This window comes from Felis catus, chromosome A2 (assembly GCF_018350175.1).
Source record: "Felis catus isolate Fca126 chromosome A2, F.catus_Fca126_mat1.0, whole genome shotgun sequence".
Classification (NCBI taxonomy): Eukaryota; Metazoa; Chordata; class Mammalia; order Carnivora; family Felidae; genus Felis; species Felis catus.
The window spans coordinates 91635666-91657522 of record NC_058369.1 but is presented as its reverse complement, the minus strand read 5'-3'; the positions used below and the strand labels follow the sequence as shown (position 1 = coordinate 91657522).

The 21857-nt window shown below is 38.4% G+C and overlaps 1 protein-coding gene across 6 annotated transcripts in view; it reads left to right on the top strand.

The window, feature by feature from the left end:
* The window catches only part of ABCB1 (ATP binding cassette subfamily B member 1), a 234141-nt gene that overhangs the window by 105098 nt on the left and 107186 nt on the right, over positions 1–21857 (top strand). The window contains exons 1-3 of one of the 6 annotated variants that reach the window (XM_045041350.1): positions 15442–15607; positions 16312–16382; positions 21537–21585. In XM_045041350.1, the coding sequence (XP_044897285.1) occupies positions 16318–16382; positions 21537–21585 (114 nt within the window). In that variant the 5' untranslated portion in view covers positions 15442–15607; positions 16312–16317. 6 annotated transcript variants of the gene reach the window in all.

The following is a 21857-nucleotide window of genomic DNA, read 5'->3' as shown; positions in this document are numbered from 1 at the left end:
ATATTAGCATTGGGTCTTTCATATATGGCTTTTCTGATCTCAAGGTACGATACTTCTATCCCTACTTTCTTAAGAGTTTTTGTCAAGAAAGGATGCTGTATTTTGTCAAATTCTTTTTCTGCATCTATTGACAGGATCATAAGGTTTTTACCATTTCTTTTATTAATGTGATGTATCACATTGATTTGCAAATACTAAACCAGCCTTGCAGCCCAGGAATGAATCCCACTTGATCATGGTGAATAATTCTTTTTATATGCTGTTGAATTCGATTTGCTAGTATCTTCTTGAGAATTTTTACATCCATATTCATCAGGGATATTGGCCTGTAGTTTTCTTTTTTTGCTGGGTCTCTGTCTGGTTTGGGAATCAAAGTAATGCTGGCTTCATAGAATGAGTCCAGAAGTTTTCCTTTCATGTCTATTTTCTAGAATAGCTTGAGAAGGATAGGTATTAACTCTGCTTTAAATGTCTGGTAGATTGCCCCAGGAAAGCCTTCTGGTCCAGAACTCTTATTTTGGGGATATTTTTGATAACTGATTCAATTTCTTTACTAGTTATGGATCCGTTCAAATTTTCTGTTTCTTCTTGTTTGAGTTTTGGTAGTGTGTGGGTGTCTCGGAATTTGTCCATTTCTTCCAGGTGGTCGGGTTTGTTGGCATATAATTTTTCATAGTATTCCCTGAGAATTGCTTGTATTTCTGAGGGTTGGTTGTAATAAATCAATTTTCATTCATGATTTTATCTATTTGGGTCCTCTCTCATTTCTTTTTGAGAAGCCTGGCTAGAGATTTATTGATTTTATTTATTTTTTCAAAAAACCAACTCTTGGTTTCATTGATCTGTTCTACTGTTTGGTTTTTTTTTTTTATTCTATATTGTTTATTTCTGCTCTGATCTTTCTATTTCTCTTCTTATGCTGGGCTTGGGGTATCTTTGCTGTTCTGCTTCTAGTTCCTTTAGTTGTTCTGTTAGAGTTTGTATTTGGGATTTTTCTTATTTCTTGAGATAGGACTGGATCACAATGTATTTATCTCTTAGGACTGCCTTTGCCACATCCCAAAGGTTTTGGATTGTTGTGTTTCATTTTCATTTGTTTCTATATATTATTTAATTTCTTCTCTAATTGTCTGGCTTACTCATTCGTTCTTTAGTAGGATGTTCTTTACCCTCCATGCTTTTGGAGGTTTTCCACACTTTTTCCTGTGGTTGATTTCAAGTTTCATAGCATGTGATCTGAAAGTGTTCATGGTATGATCTCAGTTCTTTTATATTTATTGAGGGCTATTTATGACCCAGTATGTGATCTGTTTTGGAGAATTTTCCATGTGCACTCGAGAAGAAAGTATATTCTGCTGCTTTAGGATGTAGAGTTCTAAATATATCTGTCAAGTCCATCTGGTCCAGTGTATTATTCAGGGCCCTTGTTTTCTTACTGATTATCTGTCTAGATGATCTGTCCATTGATATGAGTGCAATATTAAAGTCCCCTGCAATTACCACTTTGTTACCAATAAGATTGGCTATGTTTGTGATTGTTTTATATATTTGGGTGCTTCTGAATTCGGAGCATAGACATTTATAATTGTTAGCCCTTCCTGATAGATAGATGTTGTAATTATCATATAATGCCCTTCTTCATCTCTTGTTACAGCCTTTAAAGTCTAGTCTGTCTGCTATAAGTACGGCTACTCCAGCTTTCTTTTGACTTCAGTAGCATGATAGATAGCTCTCCATCTCCTGACTTTCAATCTGAACACATCCTCAGTCTAAAATGAGCCTCTTGTAGACAGCAAATAGATAGGCCTTGTCTTTTTAACCATTCTGATATCCTGTGTCTTTTGATTGGAGCATATAGTCCCTTTACATTTACTGTTTTTATTGAAAGATATGGGTTTAGCGTCATTGTGTTATCTGTGGGTCTCATGGTTGTAGTGATGTCTCCGGTCCTTTGTAATCTTTGCAACATTCCATTCAGAGAGTCCCCCTTAGGATCTCTTGTAGGGTTGGTTTAGTGGTGATGAATTCCCTCAGTTTTTTGTTTCTTTGGGAAAACCTTTATCTCTCCTTCTATTCTGAATGACAGTCTTTCTGTATGGATTCTTGGCTGCATATTTTTCCTGTTCATCACATTGATGATTTCCTGCCATTCCTTTCTGGCCTGCCAAGCTTCAGTAGATAGGTCTGCCACTAGTCTTATGGGTCTACCTTTGTATGTTAAGGCCCGATTATCCCTAGCTGCTTTCAGAATTCTCTCTTTATCTTTGTATTTTTCCAGTTTCACTATGATATGTTGTGCAGAAGATCAATTCAAGTTACAACTGAAGGGAGTTCTCTATACCTCTTGGATTTCAATGTCTGTTTCCCTCCCCAGATTGGGGAGACTAAACAGCTTAATTCAGAAAGAGAGAAAGGAAAATAAAGAAGGAGGAGAAAAAAAGAAAGGAAGATAAAGTTACCCAGACAGGGAAACTATATGGCTTGATTATTCCAGAGAGAGAGAATGGAAAGTAAAGGAAGGAGGTGTAGAACATGTATCAAGAGAATGGATTAAATATGTCTGCTTAAACAAACAACCAGAATAGCCTAGAGGAGGGAAGAGATATGAAGGAGAAAAGGAAGGAAGCTTATATCTAAATCACAAGAATTGTCCTAGAATTAATCCAGGCAATGCAGCAGAACTGGTCTGGAGGAGGGGGCCGTTTGGTTTTCAGCATCTATCCCGCTCCAGTAGACACACAGTTACCTGGGATGGAGGGACGTGGTTTGGCGTAGGCGGGTCCACCTCCACTGTGGGCCCTGCGGACTGATCCCTGAGGCCCTGCCTTGGTGGTGGTGGGGAGAAAAATGGTGATCCCTCAGTCTCTTCTTCACAGACCCAGTGGACTCCTGTGGAGTCATCCTCACTGTGCTGCAGACGCAGACAGGGCAGTCTGTCTCGCTTCTCTGACTCCGGTGACCTGGCGCTTGGCTGGGATTTAAACTCCTGCTCCATTCACCCCAGCACTGGGGAAGCTCCTCTCTATGCTGCCTGATATGAGGTCCTCACTGGTTTTGTCCTGCCCCGCAACACTTGGGGGAGGTGGTCACTTTCTCCTGTGAACTGTGCGCCTGACCTACCACTGAACCAAGGGTGGCTCCCCTCCTCCCTAGGCACACGAATGGAGCAGCAGACCCCAGTCTGAAGAAAGCCCGCAGTTAGAGATGGGACCCGTCTTCATCTTGGCCCAAGGTTTTTCTCTTCTCCAGTTATAGTCCTACCCTTCCCCAGCTGCTCTTTCTCTCCACAGAAGGAGATCCTTCCCCTCCACGCCTATGGGGCCTGTTTTATCTCCCCTGGTTCTCATTCACCCATCTATGGCTCGTCAGGTTGTACCAGTGTCTCCCTTTTAGACTCAGTCTCCTTTCTTCCCAGACTCTTGGGGTTCCAAGTCCTTTGACTTCAACCCTTCTTTGTTTGAGAGACACAGGAAGTACAGATCCCCCTACTTCTCTGCCATGTTGACCCCTCCTCCTGAATAAGTGATTTTTAAACTAAACCAGAAGAAAGAATCCATGTGAGCCAGGTGGTGGTGTATGCATGTGTGTTCATGTAAATGGATGTTGGGCAATGGAGGGGGTGGGGGGAGAGGATAGAGAAAGACTGTGTTATGAAGCCAGGCAGAAGGAACACAGTGCACAGCAAAGCTCAAAGGAGCTGCCAGACAGCCAACGTGTGGCTGGATCCTGAAAGAGCAAGGAGAGAAGTAACCTGAGGCTAGAGAGATGAGCAAAATCCTGATCAGGCAAGGCCATCCTGAGAGCAATGGCAAACCATTTCAAGTCTTAGCTAAGGGGTATAACGTGGTCATATGTGCATTTTTATAAGTTACTTTGGCTGCTGTGTGGAGAGTGGATTAGAGGAGGTCTAGAATAAAATCGGAAAAACTAGTTAAGAGGCTCTGATAGTGGACCAATTAAGAAAGAATAGTGGTTTAGTGGTGGCAATTTTCACAGCATACGTTAGTACCAGTATTTAGTATCCTTAACAGTAACAAAGATGATGGAGGAAAAGGAAAACTTGATTACAGAATAGTAAGAAGGTTCGCCTTTGCCATATGATGAAATGGTAATATAGGTAATATAGTTGACTTGGGTGACACTATTTGATTTTAATGCATAGTAATCAGTAAAATAAAAGGCACAAAGCTAGAAATGATAACAGAATATTAATTGCAAACTTAATTGTCAGTTCCCAGAAAAGAACATTGTAGTAGGATTTGCCAATTAGAAGGAACACAATAACTATAAGATCATGGCATGCCATGTCAAACAACAGAGACAATACAGCAAATATTTGGCAGAATTAAAGAATACCTCCTTGGGAAGGAATAATGCAAGGTAAACTAAAAGGTAAGAATTGTATTTATCACTGTCTCATTAAAAGTTCACACAATTAAAATTTTAGGGTTTTTTTACAGTATTGTGGTTAGCATTGTCCCCTCATTTTCTATGTGTTAATATTTAAGATATTTAATAGATTCTTATTAGTAGCTACAACAAAAATGCAACTTGTAACAAGCAATATGTTTTCACCCTTTTCTTTTTTTGTAAATTTTTTTAATATTTATTTTTGATAGAGAGAGAGAGGGAGAGAGAGAGTGAGGCAGAGAGTGAGTTGGGGTGGGGCAGAGAGAGAGGGAGACACAATGTGAAGCAGACTCCAGGCTCTGAGCTGTCAGCATAGAGCCCGATGTGGGGCTTAAACCAATGAACTATGAGATCATGACCTGAGCCGAAGTCAGATGCTTAACTGACTGAGCCACGCAGTTGCCCCCTTTCACCATTTTCTAAGTATTGAACAATAAAATAAGCCTTGGGTCCAAATTTTCACATAATTGGACTATAAACACTATTAAAACAAATAAATGGAATGCACTCTGGAACTGGTAACCCTTCTCCTGCATCCTGAAGAACGGTAATTAAAACAGGATAGTTTGACTGATCAAGGGCAAAAACAAAATTAAAATGAGAGAAACTTTACTCAAGGCGAAGTAAAACAGCTAGAGAATATGATTGCACCTGTCCCCCTAACACGTATCCTATACTAGCCAATCTGAAATCTTTGCCATTAGAATCCCCTCTCAACAGGCTAGAAAGAACAGTAAACTCAGTGTCAGAAAACCCATGTTGTTAACTTGACCCTCTTTCTAACTGATTGTGTGACCTTAGTCAAGTTTGTTAGCATTTCTGTTTCAGTGTAATGAAGGAACTGTACACATCGACCTTGAAATTCTCTTATAAACCTAAATATCCATGAATCTGAAACACTGGAGCATGAGAATTACCCTACATTAGAAACCATTTTACAGAAATAATTTTAAAAGCATTCATATTCAAGGATTTCCAAGAGCTTTACTGCTCACTCAAATCTTTCCTCAGCTCCATCCTGTCTTGGCTCAAAGGGGGTCCTCCTACTTAAAATTGAGATCTTTCCCTGACTGGTCCACCCAGTCTCCTTCTTCTGATCTGTTTCCCCCCATTAGCACTGTCTACATTTTAACATACTAAATCACTTATTTTTTTAAATTCTTTTGTCAATCTGCCTACCATCATTGAATATAAATTCCACCCAAGCAGGAATTTTTGTTTGTTTTGTTCATGGATGCATGTCAACCTAGAATAGCACATGACGTAAAGTAGATGCTCAGATACGAGTGTTGAATGGATGAATGAGTGAATTCCTAATATCGACTTAAAATGAAACAGTCTTTGGTGTGTCTGGGTGGCTCAGTCGGTTAAGTGTTGCAGTTTGTGAGTTCAAGCCCTGCGTCGGGCTCTGCACTGACAGTTCGGAGCCTGGAGCCTGGTTCGGATTCTGCGTCTCCCTCTCTCTCTGCTCCCCCCCTCAGGTTCTGTCTCTCTCAAAAATAAGTAAACATTGAAAAAAACCCCAAATATTCCTTAACTTAGTTTATAATTGCAAAAGCAGATCTAACCAACTATGCGTTGGTCTATTAGTACAATATTCCTTACACATGGAAGTGTATTTTAAGTAGATTTGTCCTATGAAATAATACAAAGGTTTAAAAAGAGTAAGTAAGTGATCATCAGCTCATTGAACTGACTTGACCTTGTTCCCAGGAGAGAGTTTATTTAAGATTGGACAAGTTCAAAGTCAATGAATCATAAAGCAATTAAAAAACTGAAAAGGAAGTGACATTTTTCATGAACTCTGCAAATTAACCATTTAAGGAAATGTTATCATTTTTATGTTAGGAATTCCTCAGTGCTGATGTATAAGGGCAAAAGGTTTGGCTGTTAAGTAAGACACTGATTAAATAGATACTGTATACCAGGATTGATCTAACTGAATAAGTATTGAACTTCAGAGGAATTTCCCCTTAGGAATAATCTTCAGAACAAATTTGCTAAGCGCACGCAAAAATTGGCTCATTACCTGGTAGCAATATTTAATTTTTCAACTGAAACTTCTGTCAAGTAAGTCACTCACTAGTCTAATAATAATAACAAGAACCACGAGAATAGAAGTTAACGTTCAGAATTTACACATCCAGGTACTAAGCTAACTGCTCTTCATTCACTGTCTCATTTTACAAATGGGGAATTTCATTTGCAGTGAGAATAATTACTCCGTCAAAAGACCAGAACTTAAACTCAATCTGTTTAATGCTAAAGCCCACATTCTTCGCTGCAATGTGAGGTTTCTCTTGTTTCTGAAACTTAAAATTTTCAGTCACTGGCAGAATTTGCTATTCAGAACATTCAAAACATATTTCTGTAGACTCTGAAGACCATTTTTTAAAAAAAGTTCCAACTACTTTATTCCTTGGCAGGCATCGATGAAATTGGTTCATAGCTTCCATTGGTATTGACATTGAAAAGGATGGCATTCATTTAAATGTAAAAGTTCAGCTTTGTTTGTAAAAAACAAAAACAAAACAATTGCACTGTGTACCAAAACTACACTAATAGTTTTCACCCCTGAAAATACACCCGCATAACTTGATGCACTTTGTGCCTGTTTGTCTTCCTAGCTTCAGTGTCTAGCAGAGCACCTGCCACTTACTAGTTGCTGTTTGCTTCCTAATAAGCAGCAAACTCCACTGAGAGGTGGATAACCAGAACCAGGATCCTGGACCTACTTTCTGATCCCCGTCTCCGTGCTTTACACGATATTTCATTTAATTACTTCCCCGTTGTAAAAATAATATACTTTTATTTTTTTAAGTTTTTATTTAAATTCCAGTGTAGTTAACATACAGTGTAATATTAGTTTCAAGTGTACAATTTAGTGATTGAACATTTCCATACAACACCTGGTGCTCATCACAAGTGGACTCATTCATCCCCATCACCTGTTTCATCCATCCCTCCTGGATGACTCTGCTAGCCACCAGTTTGTTCTCTATAGTTAAGAGTCTTTTTCTTCATTTGTCTCTCTTCTCCCCCCTCATTAGTTTTAATATAGAAAATTGGAAAAACAGAAAAGTATAAAGGAAAAAATGGACCTAACTTCCATCATTAAAAAAAACACACAAAAAAACCATTTTTCCCATTTTCGTATATTTCTTTCTAGTATTAGAGCAATTGATTTGCTTGACATAGTTAATATTATGCTGTTGCAATTTTCCCCTAGCCTTTTCCATGAATAGTAACATATGTAGTTTTGAATGTAATTACAAACTCTTTGTGAGCACATTCTTTTAAAAGTTTATTTACATTGAGAGAGAGAGAGAGAGTGTGTGGGGCGGGGGGGAGCTCGTGTGCAAACTCACAAGTAAGTGGAGAGGGGCAGAAAGAGAGAGAGGGAAAGAGAGAATCCCAGTCAGGCTCCACACTAACAATGGGGCTTGAACTCACAAACCCATGAGATTTTGACCTGAACCAAAATCAAGAGTCAGATGCTTAACTGACTGAGCCACCCAGGCACCCCGCAAGCACATATTATGTTGTACTTGCTTTAAGTGACCATATAATTTATTCAGCCATTCATATGTGGTTACATATTTAGATCACTTCTCATTTTATGCTGTTATCAAATAAAGCAGCAATAAACATCTTTCTGCCTGATTTTTTTTCTGTACTTTGAGTTATTTCTTTAGGACAAGTTTCCTAAAACGGAATTGAGTCAAAAATACATATTTAATGTATGTATTGTCACATTGTTTCCCCATTCATTTTTACAGTTTTCACTTCCTACCTATTTTACTTCCCTTTTGTGAACACTTGATAGTCTTGTTTTTTCAAAAAGTCTTTGCTGTTTTAATTTGCGTTTTTTATAGTTAGTGTGAATGTTTCTCTCGATCGATCTTTTTTCACCAGTGTGCTATTGTCTTTTTTGTGCAAATTTTTCGCCAGTGCACTATCGCCTTTTTGTGTCTTTTTACCAGTTCTGTTTTAGCCTTTGAATTTTCTTATCAATTTCTATGAGCTCTTTCTATATTAAGAATATTAACTCACTGTGATATTTGCAATGAATAGCCATTTGGTTCATTGTTGCCTTTAAATTTGAATTTCTTCAAGATAATTTTCTGTTCTTTTTAGCTTTATTTAAAATAATTATTTCCATTTCATTATTTTCTATCAATGTCTATCACTAGCCCTTTCTTGTCATTACACTTTTGCTCTCAAGTTCTTTTTGTAAAAAAATTTTGAGTTTATATATTTATTTTGAGAAGGCGGGGGAGGTGCAGCGAGAAAGGAGACAGAGAATCCCAAGCAGGCTGTCAACTCAAACTCACTGTCGGCTCAAACTCATGAACCCTGAGACCATGACCTGAGCCCAAATCGAAGGTTGGAGGCTTAACAAACTGAGCCACCCAGGTGCCCCTGCTCTCAAGTTCTAAATTTTTATTCCTGTCTTGGTAGTTCATGGGTCATTTTTATCAGGATATCTGGATAAAAATCCTAGTTACTCAGTACCAAACACTTTTCAAGTCTTACTTGATTTACTTCTTACAACAACCTAGGTAGGATTCTTTTACTGTCTCCATTTTAGGGAGGGAGAAGTCAAGGTTTTGAGAGACTGTGTAACCTGTTCAAAGGCACTCAGCTCATAAATGATGAGGATGGAATTCAAAGCCTCTTGAGCCCCACTTCATTCACACCTTCTCTTCATCTTACTGTTCTCTCCCATTACTCCTGTAATTCATTAAAAAAACTCACCTTGTGGTATAATGGCAGATTTATTTTACTAGAGGACAATGACCTACTCAGAGAGATGGCTCTCTAATGCAGTTTTAAGGCTGATACAGACTATAGAACTTTCAAAAAGACCCTAATGGTGGCTTTGGCAGTTAGCCTACTGGTCTAAATCCTATGAAGGTATCTTTGACGTCAGACTTGCAACACTTAATATTTTCAAAAAGCATTTATTGAACCTTTATTTTGTGTAAGTTGCTGTACTGCAAAAATATATAAAAAAATCCTAACATAAATGATATTAATAATAAATACCCAATTAGAGGTACAGATAATGAGCTGCAGTATTGAGGAGGAGTAGAAATCACTTCTGGCTGGTATAGGCAGAGAAGGGTTCATAGAGGAGTAAAATTCAGGTTTCTATTTGCCATTGACTGACAGACACATGGCTAAATCATTTAATTTAAGTCAATTTATTATCACCTGATCACCATTTCAATGTTGCATCGTTGGCGAAATGATATTACTAGAAACAACCTCTTTGGAAATGAATAGAGTCTGTTAAGAGTCTATATTTTGTTCCTGGTTTTTTTTTTTTTTTCAGTGCATTTGTGCATAGAAGTTATTGGCGGTAATCCAATGTGAGTTTACATACAGCCAGCCATTCAGTGTTCCTTGTCATTAAGACAGTCACATGTCCTCATACATAAAAAGCAATTATACCTAAGTGGGTAGAGAATATGTGGATCCTTTATTGTTATTGCCACAACTGAGTCATTTGTCTTGCTCTTTGGACTGGCCATTTCAGGCATATTGTTTCTGTGACTCAGGTCGTTTAAGATCATCAACATGAACTTCTTTTCCTTCTTTCACAAAACTGATGACCCTTAAGTTTAGACTCAGACTAGCAAAATAGAGGAGTGAGGAGAAAGAGGGGACATGAATTATTGGAGAGATCAGGGAAAGAAGCACATAAGATTTACAACAAAAGGAGCATGGGAAAAAAACTTCTTAAGAATTAAAAACCCCCTTCTTAGGAGAAGAAGGGAAAGTAGGTGAAAAGCACAATACACAAATTTTAAGAGGGGCTTGAGAAAATAATAAAGGGTTGAAGGAGCTAGGATATAAATATTTATCTGAAAATATGACCAGCGAGCCTATACTTTCTTCACAGTACATTTTTAGTTAATGCCTGTTGATTGATAGAAACACATGTAATGGATTTTCTCCTCATGGCAGAATTGTAAGCTTTTAAAAATTTCACATATAAGAAATACAAACATTTGTTAATAATACGTTTACGGAAATTAAAAAAGAAGGAACTGGAATAAAGATTTATTTGTGCATTGTTTAACAGGCTATAAAATAAGGAGAACTAATAAGAATGGCTAAAATACTGGTAGGCCTTCCACATCTTATCTCTAATATTTCAATGCACTGGGAGAAACTCATCACTTATGAGACTTCCATGGCAGGTACTCGTCACATTTAAGACTGAGTCATTTGCTACATGTTCGCATATTAGCTTTGCTTCAGGTAGGGTAGAAAGTGTGTTTCTGAGGAGGCTAATGTTATTTGGGATGGCAAACAGTTTGAAAGAAAATAAGGCGAGTAGCCTGATAGTTTTTATGGAATCCCTCCTATTGGAAAAACACTACACCAACTGCTATACAAACAAGTAAGTAAAATACACAATTGCAGACTATCGGGCCAGCAGAACTTCTACAAGTAAAATAATCTTACAGTCTCCCTGAAGGCAGAATATGATTAAATCATCCATCACTACCATTTAGCACAATATTTGGCATATGGCAGGTATTCAGTAAATGTTTGTGGAATAAATACTGACTGAAGTGAAATTCAGATTTGTGAAGAAACATTCCATTATTGGAATTAATAATTATTTTCAAAGAATTAGAAAAATTTTAAGCAGCAGACAAAATAAGAACAATGTTCTGTCTTAGAATCAAAATCTTTTATATAATTTTATACTTAATCCACAAGTTCTGAGTCAAGTGGTTCCTTCATTTTTTTCCATTCATTTACTTAACGCATATTTCATAAGCATGTACCACGTGCCAGACACTGTTTCTCAATGCTTCAAGCAAAATAGCGTGACATTTGAGTAAAGGCTTGAAAAAAATGAGGAAATGAGTCATGCTGTATAGCTATCTTAAGGGAAGAGAGTTTCCGGCAGAGGTAATGGTAAGAGTAAATGTCCCAATGTAGGGGCATGCTTGGTTGTTCAAAGAACAGAGGCTGATGAGACTGGAACAGAATGAGGGAAGAGTACTAGGAGATGAAATGAGAAGTGAGAGTGGGCCAGATCATGGAGGGACTTACAGGCCATTGAAGGATTTTGAATTTTACTCTGAGAGAGGAAATCAGGGGATGGTGACAGAATTTGACTTACTCTTAACAGTGGACTTTGGGGAGGGGAGGGGTGGAGAGAGACCATTAAAGAGGGGTAAAGGTGGAAGTAGAGAGACCGGCTTTGAAGTTATTGCAATACTGCAGTATTCAGTATGCACGGTGATAGATGGGGGGAGTGGCAAAGAAGGTGTGTTCATTTTCCTTAGTATTTTGGTGCCAGTTTTTTTCTCTATTACTCTACTGAAAGTAACAGAATAAATAAATGTAGCTACAAACAAGAGTGCTGAAGAGCACCAGGAAAGGGCAGAAAGAGATGAAGAAGGGATATTATTACTAATTTATAGCAATTGTTAAGTGTTTGGGGTGTTTCAGGTACTGTACAAATCTTTTTAATACACAAATCACCTAATCTTTCAATGACACTGTAAAGTACCATTATTATCCCCTCTCTACCAAAGACTTAACCGAAAGAGAAGTTAAGTAACCTGTTCAAAGTTATGCAGCAAAAAAAGACCGGAAATGGTACCTAAATCTGTTCTTCTGACTCTAAGTCCCAAATTGTTGAGTGGAGTCAGGTACTGAAGTTGTAAATCAACTTAGTTACAGATTTACATGTGGAAAGATTTTCACTTAGAATTATGAAAAAGAGGGGCGCCTGGGTGGCTCAGTCGGTTGAGCTTCCGGCTTCAGCTCAGGTCATGATCCCACGGTTTGTGGGTTCGAGCCCCGCATCAGGCTCTGTGCTGACAGCTTGCTCAGCCTGCAGCCTGCTTCAGATTCTGTGTCTCCTTCTCTCTCTCTGCCCCTTCCCTGCTCATGCTGTCTCTCTCTGTCTCTCAAAAATAAATAAATGTTAAAAAAAAAATTAAAAAAAAAGAATTAAGAATAAAGAAGATGGTCAGAGAGAAGTCCTTCAAAGTTAGGTGGAAACTCTTAAATATAATTAGTGGTAGGGAACCATTGCATGTTTTCTGAGATGGTATCATAGATGAAAGTGTTTCATGGGGCTCAGAAAGGCAGTGTAGCGGAGTGCACTGTAATAGTGTACTGTAGTGTAGACTAGTGGTTAAGAGTTTAGCGAGGGGAGCCGGACTGCCCTCAGGTCCTGGGTCAGCTGCTTGCCAATTATGTGACTTTGGGCAAATCATGGAAACCTTGGTTTCTCCCAGTGTAAAATGGGAGCAACAATAATAGTACCCACTTCATAGGATTCTCGTGAGGATTAAAAGAGTTACTCTCTTTCAAGTGCTCGGGATAGTTCCTGGTACATGGACAGTGCTTAGGAAATGGGAGTTAGCATTATTCCCATATGTATGTGAATGGACACAAATGTTGAGTGTGGGGGGGTGCAGAGACAAGTTGGTAAAAGGACTGCATGCTGGTGGAGGACAGGAAGGTGTAGAATTATGAGGAGGCACACTTAAAAAAATTTTTTTTAATGTTTATTTATTTTTGAGAGACAGAGAGACAGAGCACGAGCAGGGGAGGGGTAGAGAGAGAGGGAGACACAAAATCCAAAGCAGGCTCCAGGCTCTGAACTGTAAGTACAAAGTCCAACATGTGGCTTGAACCCACAAATGATGAGATCATGACCTGAGCTGAAGTTGGATGCTTAAATGACTGAGCCACCCAGGCGTCCTGGGAAGTACACTTCTAACGTTTATTTATTTTTGAGACAGAGAGAGACAGAGCATGAACGGGGGAGGGTCAGAAAGAGGGAGACACAGAATCTGAAACAGGCTCCAGGCTCTGAACTGTCAGCACAGAGCCCGACGCAGGGCTCGAACTCACGGACCGCGAGATCATGACCTGAGCCGAAGTCGGCCGCCTAACCGACTGAGCCACCCAGGCGCCCTGGGAAGTATACTTTTAAAAGGAAAAGTAGCAGCTCATATGAAGGTATGTGAGTGAAGACTTGGGTTTCATTGGAAATTAATGAATCTTGAGGAGGAAATGCCAAGTTCAGTTGTTACATATTACCAGGAGTGGTGAGCAGTAATGCTGACAGGAGTCAAAATCTTTAAAGAAGTCAAGACTGTGGCTTAGAAGTAGCTCGGCCAGTCAATTGTTTTAGGTTTATCATATTTTATGTCCATATTTTCAGGCCAGTGGAGCGAAGAAATTTAGGAAAATGTGTAATAGAAAAAGGGAGCTTTATTAAAAACTCTTTGCGCTATTCTAATCCTTAAGCTACCTATGTCCTTGATAAAGGTTTTTACTTGAAGCTCAACCCTGTAGACACAGTATTGCCATAATATTATACTTTAAAGAAACATCCTGCATTGTTTTAGGGAGAATTTAAGGTCATTTACACAGATACATAAAATATAACAAGATCACATAAGTTAAAGGTGGGACAAAGTAAAACAACAGTGGAAACAGACAGCAGATTGATGAATCACATTAAAAATGGATGCAAAAAAGATGAAAGCTTTATACATTTGCTCCAGGTGGACCCAGGTGGTTGGTGTTAAGCTTTTAATCAATGAACCAATGCTGAACACATGCATATCCAATTAGAACACAGAAAATTAGTGGTATCTAATTTACAGTTTGCAAAGAAACTTGATTGTATGGCTAAGAAAAAAAATCAAGGCATAGAATATTTGGTAAAAGGCGAAAGATTGGTACAATCTAAAGAAAAACTAGAATATGACGTGGAATATTTGGAGTGAAAGATGGAAAGGAAATTAGGGCTTTGAAAAGTATGTTTTTCTTAAATAAAGTAGGGAAAATACACTACGCAGTAAAAAAAAAAAAAAAAAAAAGGTTTTTCTTCTTTTAAATTTCTGCAGCTAGCCAAGAGGCGCACATGTTGAGTCAGAGAACGAAGACTAAAGGTGACAAAAGCATTCGTTTCCCCTAGGTTTATAAGAAGTACGAAAAGCTCTGATGTGAGTTAACATTGCTTTATGAATTTTATTGCAAAGATTGCACTTAATTTTCATCAAAGTGAAGAAAAAAGTAGACAGGAAAATAGTAAATGGTAGCAGTAAATATGGAATTAAATTACAACTAATGTAATATGGTAAATACACAATACTTTTCTTTAATAATCCCAATTAAAGTGTAAGTGTTTAGAAATGCCTTGGGGTGGGGCTCCTGGGTGGCTCACTAGGTTGGGCGTCTGACTTCAGCTGGGGTCATGATCTCACGGTCAGTGGGTTGGAGCCCCACCTGCTCTGTGCTGACAGGTCAGAATCTGGAGCCTGCTTTGGATTCTGTGTCTCCCTCTCTCTGCCCTTTCTCTGCTCATGCTCTTTCTGTCTCTCAAAAATATGTAAACATTGAAAAAATAAAAAGAAATGCCTTGGGGAAAATGTGGGCCTTGATTGGATGGCTAAAATCTGTAAAGGTTACATGCTTTTAAATATTATTTTTACCCTGAAATATCTGTCTCGATTTACATACTTAAAATCTTCCTATTTCCTTCCATTTATCTTGAAGTAAAAGATGCACAGATAGACCTCCGAAACTGTCAAGCATACTAAAGACTCTTGCAGAAAACTTTCACCTGGCTTTTTTACAGATGCTGCTAGAAAGCAAAGTTTAGCTTGTGTTAACACACATGTACATATTATATATATATTATATATATGTATGTGAATATATAAATATGTAATTAGAATTAATAAAGTAAATTAAATTAGTTATTAATGGAATTTATAAATATGTATATTTACATAAATACCGATTATATATGTGTATTATTTCTGTATATTTATATGTACATTATATGTACATGTATATTATATGTACATGCATGTGTACATGTAAATTATATGTATATATATTATATATACAAAATATATACATATATACAAATATATAATTTGTATATACATACAAAATATACACGTGTGTATGTATATATGTGTATAATTCCACGGATATGGATTGTGATGTGGACATGTAGAGACATGACTCTATAGAGGCACCCGTCCCCAGTGATTCAGCTGATAAGTGTTTGTCTCCTGACTCTTATGCTGAGGGGCAACAGAAAGGAGGACACACCTCCTGCAAATCCAACCTGTTTCGTAACTCGCGCAATCAGCATTCACGCCAGAGGGCCCGGGAGCGACCCGCATCGGTGAGGCTGATTGGCTGGGCACGAGGAGCGCCGGGTTGTGGGCTGCACCTCTCACCTCACTCCCCGGGACGCAGGAAACCGGGTGCATACGAGCGGCGGCTCCTCCCGGCTCTAAGAAGCTGGGGCCGCTGTTCGCATCCGCCGGGTCTTTGCTTTAAAATCTGAATCTCTTCTTTCAAAAATCAACATCTCGGTCGAAGTTCCGAAAGATAGCCCGAGGTAGGGACGCGCGAAGCTGAGGGCTAGATGGGGACAAGTTCGCAGGGAAGGCTCGGGCTCTCCAATTTCCTGAGCTTGGTCCCCCGTGGGAGGAAGGCTTCGGTGAGGAGAGAGGGGGGCCATTCCTCTTAGCAAGTCCGCGGGGGGAGTGGAGGGCAAGCGAGGTGAGCACTAGAGTCCCCCGCGGAGCTCCTGAGGCACCCCAGCCCCCCCCACCCCCGTTTTCTGCGCTTGCCACCCGCGCTGGGTTCTGCGGCCCGAGCGCGCGTAGAGGGGGCGCGGTGCGGGAAGCGGGAGTCTGAGCCCGTGGCCGGAGCCGGGAGAAGCATCACCACGCCCGAGGGCAGACGGGACGGACAGCCGCAGCCGCGGAGGCGTCGGGCAAAGGCCGCGATGCGCCCCCTCCCTCCAGCCGCTCTCGCGGAGTGTCCCCTCCGCTTCCTGCGGTTTCCGCATCTGACTCGGGGCCTGTGGTGTCTCCTCAGGTCGCGATGGATCTTGAAGGAGGCAGCAATGGAAGAGCAGAGAAGAAGTTCTGGAAAATGGGCGAAAAAAGGTAGCCAGTTTGTTTCGCTTTCACAGTTTAGACGTCTTGAGATTTGGGAGATTTGTTTCTAGCCTCCGGCTCTGTAATAACTGAAGAGTTGATGGTGGCGATGATATTTTTTAACCTTAAACGCAAGGGGGTTTTCTGCAGAAGTTCGCCGGCTGAGTTGAGGACAACGTTTACATCTTCCCACGGCCTCGGTGAGCTTCTCAGTCTTGCGGCTCCACACACGCCAGTGCTTTCGCATCCTTTTCTGTGTTTTAGGAACTCCGCTCCACCCGCCACGACGCACCCGAACGTGGTGCTGCGTGTGCTCTGCCTCGTGGTCTAGTCTCGCGCTTCTGGTAAACCGTAAACATCCCGGTCACGTAAACATTTCATGTTTGTGGCATGGCAGACGAGACCAAAGGCCAAAACTGCATTTAGCTGTTGATTTTCTTTTTTCTTTTTTCTTTTTTTTAAAGGCAAGGAATAGCTGACCCTTGTAGAAGAAAATTACGAAAAGACTCGTGCCAATGAAGCTACTTAGCATTGTCTGAAATTATTGGTAATGGAACCCCATAGGGGAATTTTCAGTAAATTTTGCTCACAGTGCGCTGTCTAAGCAGGAAGTTTTAAACTTTGCTCAGTAGGTTCATTGGTAGTTGTCAATTGTAATAAAAATGGTAAAATAAAATAAATTAGTAAATACAGTAATATTATTAGGCACCAAACTTTTCAGTGTGGAAGAAAAGAAATACAAATATGGACATCAAGTAAGTTTTTAGAAAATGTTAAATTTGAACTGGAAACTTCAATATGAACTCATGAATTTTAAAATAGTTCACTTTCTGTCCACTGAAAGGGACAGTAGGAGTGAGTACCTTCGTGCCAGATCTTGGTTTCTAAATACCATTGCTCACTAAATGGAATCTGTACCCCCATGTGTGGGATGGGGGGAGATGCAGAGTGAGCCTGGAGTAAGTATGTTGTTCAGTGGAATTGTCAAAAAAAGACACAGGAGCTGGCTTCACTGTGCTGGGTTATGAAATACTATATACAAGAGGAAAATAAAAAGGTGGGAGAGGTAGTGAGAATAACGGAATGTTCTTCACAGAATGCCAGCTATCATATTTGGAACCTACATTGTTATAGTTGATTCAGGCAAAGATTGGTAGGGATGGTAAATGACTCAGAGAAAAGTTTTGTCTAAGAATTCTCCCCAATTTTTTGTAATTGGAAAAAAGGAAAGTGGGGGATTTTCAGTGGAGAGGTTTTTTGCAGTTAGCGATCTTAACCATGTAATCAGACCTGGTAGAGTCCTGTATTAGTGACATGACACCACCCAGGAAGTATGTTTGCAGAAACATTTAGACTGAATCCTATCAAGCTTCTAGACTGTTGCTGTCCAACAGAAATGCAATGTGAGCCACATTTGTAATTGTTAATTTTCTAGTAGCAGCATTAAGAACATAAGAAACAAGTGAAATTAATTTTGAAAAGTATATTTTAAAGAGCCCAGGCACTTTAAATTTTATGTCTAAGATATTATTTCTATATGTGATCAGAATTATTGATATAGTTTACATTCTCTTTTTCATACTACAGATTCAAATCTGTGTATTTTGTGCTTACTGCACATCTCAGTTTGGACTCAGTTTGAAACTGACGTATCCAAGATGTGGGACATTCTATATGACATCTGTTACTACAAAAAGTCAATGTGGGGAGAGGGGGCAGAAAGACTTCTAGACTTAAAAAAAGAGACTAAATAGGAAAAACCACCCAGTGTAATGTACGAACCTTGATTATATCTGTTCAAATAAAAAAAAGGAAAAACCTATAGAAAACATCCTTGGGCAGTTTGTAGATTGGATATTAGATGATAGCCGAATTGCTGTTAATTTTCTGAAAAGTGAAAATGGTGGGAAAATATGTGAAGTGCCATGATGTTTGCAACTTACTTTCAAATGGCTCAGCAAAATATTAACGATGATAATATATACTTATGTAAATAAAGAACATATGGTCAAAATGTTAACAATTGTTGAATCTAGGTGGATCTTGTATGGGTAGTCATTATTAGTATTCTTTTAATTGTTCTATTTGAAAGGTATCATAATAAAAAATTTCATGTACACAAAAGGAAAAAGACTCCATAGAGTGGAAGAAAGATATTTCCGTTTTTGTTTTTAATTTTTGTTTTACTACATCTCTTAAAGAACTATGTCCTTAATACACAAACAGGAGTGTTGGCATAAGAAGTATTGAGGGTATGTGGAAAGAAATAGTAAAGAAATTTGTTGGAGCCTGTACATACCTTCATTTTTATTATTGGTACTTATCATGGCCTACAGACTTTTTAAACAAAAAAAATTGTTTTTTTTTTTTTTTACTTAAGTAATTCTTATTAAACTATGCCCATCATCATTGGTTTTAATCTGTTCTTAATATAACTATATGTTTTCTTCCAGGTTTATTGAGATACAATTGACATACAACACTATATAAGCTTAAGGTATACAGCGTAATGGTGTGACTTACATTGTGAAATGATTATCACAGTACATTTAGTTAACATCTGTCATACACGTAAAATAAAAAGAAAAAAAAATTTTTCTGCTTGCGGTGAGAACTCATAGGATCTACTCTCAACAACTTTCACATATATCATAAGGCATTCATCATGTACTCATGTTAACTGTACTCATCATGTTGTACATTACATCCCTGGGACTTCTTTATCTTTGTATCTTTGGATCAACTTCCATCTATTCCCTACCTCCCACCGCCTCTGATAACCACAAAGCTGATCTTTTTTTTCTATGAGTTTTTTTCTTTTAACTCTGTGTTCTAAATTGGAATTATAAAGAAGCACATGGCTTTGCTAGTATATATAATGCTTGGATGATAATGTCATTTGGAATCTGTGTATTTGTAAAGGTTTAATAAGCAACTTGCCTTTTGTAAACACTGCGTTTCAAGCTGATGGGGATAAATGAATAATCTAGTAGGGATGAGAGATCAATGTGGAAGTGCATTTCTATATAAAGTGGTATCTCAGAAGCCTGAGGTTGCACTGAATAGCTTGGTGTTTGGGGGATAGACTTCCGCTTAAACTTGGCTTTATTGCAGCTGTGTGACCTTGAGCAAGTTCATGAACTCTCTTCACCTACAGTTTTCTCGGCTCTGACAGAACGACAAAAATGTGCCTGCCTTGAAGAGATTGAGATAAGATTAAATGAGATTGTGTATGGGAAGTGTTTACTTAGCCAGCATCTGGAACATTATCAATTCTTCAGAGTAGCAACAGTTTTAGAGAATGAAAAAATAAATAAAAAGGCTGGAACTAAAATTCAATTATGTGTGACTATTTTTTTCCTCTCATCCTGGTTCCAGAGATACTGAAACCATGCTTTACTGGGAATAGGGTGGGACCAAATCTGAAGACTTATGTTTGTGTATTTTGTGTGTTTTCATGTCCGTCTAACATCACTTTAAAGCCAAATATGGGGTAAGCTGTGGATTTTTTTTTCCTTAGAAGTCTCTTCAATTCTTTGACCTCACTTAGACTTAGCATAAAGAACAAAGACAAAGATGAATTTACTTTTGAACTTGAAAATCTGTATAAAAATAATGTGATTTTCTCTCAAATAGTCTTTCATTTGTACATATGAAAATATGTACTGCTTTTGATTGGTTTACTTTCATGCTATAGGTGGCAGTTAAAACAGAGTAGAAAAAGGTTAGTTAATTTGAATTTGGGCTCAAAATAGTAATTAGCCTTCTTATTCCTGAGGACAGCTTTCTGACAGTTGACAGACCCCCCCCCCTTTTTTTTTTTACCATAGCTTTTCCGGATTGAATTTATTGTTGTAATGGTACATTTAAGGCTCCAGATATCCTTTCAGAATTAGATTAGCTCATAGAGAGTGATTTAATTACCTTTCTTCTTAGGTTTGTTTATGCCCAGCATCTGATTGCCACTACCCTCCATTAGTAGAGGGAATGATTAAGGATAATATCTAGGTAGTACATAGATAGGATATCAACTGCTAGAATTACTTAGATGATAATTAAGGGAATTAACTCTGGACAGGATGACTGATTTTCTAGTTACACATCTTCCTTAACTTATATCCCCATAACCCCATCCTAAGTTAAAAATATCATTAAAGTTGAAAATGCCTTTAAGGCATCTAACCTACTGAACATCATAGTTTAGCCTAACCTGCTTTAAACTTGCTTAGAATCTTTACCTTAGCCTATACTTGAGCAAAATTATCTAACACAAAGCCTATTTTATAATAAAGTGTTGAATATCCCATGTAACTTATCGAGTACTGTACTGAAAGACAGAGTGGTTGTATGGTTACAGGACGGTTTTAAGTGTATGGGTTGTTTACCCTTGTGATTGATTGCATGGCTGCCTGGGAGCTGTAGGTCACTGTGGTTGCCCAGCATCACTAGAGAGTACTGTACTGCATGTTGCTAGCCCAGGGAAGAGATCCAAATCCAGTGTTGGAAGTATAGTTTCTAATGAATGCATAACACTTTCTTGCTGTGCTAAAGTTAAACCATTGTAATTCGGGGACTGTCTGTAGAATAAAAACAGGAAGCTTTCTTTTTTCAGCATTATTTTTTCTCGTTGAAAAAGCTATGTGTCTGTGTATTCATCATAGAAAATTAGGAAATATCAAAGGCACAAAGAAGAAAATATTTTGATAGAAATCTCAATACCCAGTGATAACCACATATCTAGATTTCTAAGATACATGTAAACGTTTTTAAAGTTCATAAATGGGATCATACTATTAATGTATATTTTTATGGAATAATATAGACATGTTTTCTTTGTCCTGTTTGCTATTAAATACAGGATCTGTGGGGCACCTGGGTGGCTCAGTTGGCTAAGCATCTGACTTTGGCTCAGGTCATGCTCATGGTTTGTGAATTCGAGCCCCATGTCGGGTTCTGTGCTGACAGCTCAGAGCCTGGAGCCTGCTTTGAATTCTGTGTTTCCCTCTCTCTCTCTGCCTCTTCCTTGCTCATACTCTGTCTCTGTCTCTCTCTTAAAAATAAAACAAACATTAATTTTAAAAAATATAGGATCCATGTTAATTTGGTCATTTAAAAATTTACATAATTTTAAGGCCTTTGTGCAATTCTGTTTCTGTTTTTCAGTAAAAAAGAGAAGAAAGAAAAGAAACCAACTGTCAGTACACTTGCAATGGTGAGTTGGAACTTATTTACTGTTCAAAATGCTTTGGAAATTTGACTTTTTCTTACCTAGAGATATTTCATCTGGTATAATATTTTCTTAGAGAGTATGTTAATGGAGAGGTAAAATGAATAGGTTTAATTTAGCTTGTTTTCAGGGGGAATGCTGATCATAATCTGCCACGCAAATGGATTCTCAGTAGCTACTCTTCTTGGCCTATATTTTGGTATTTTGCCAATTGTTTGGTATTCTGCCAATATTCTGCAAATTGCCAGTGATTTATT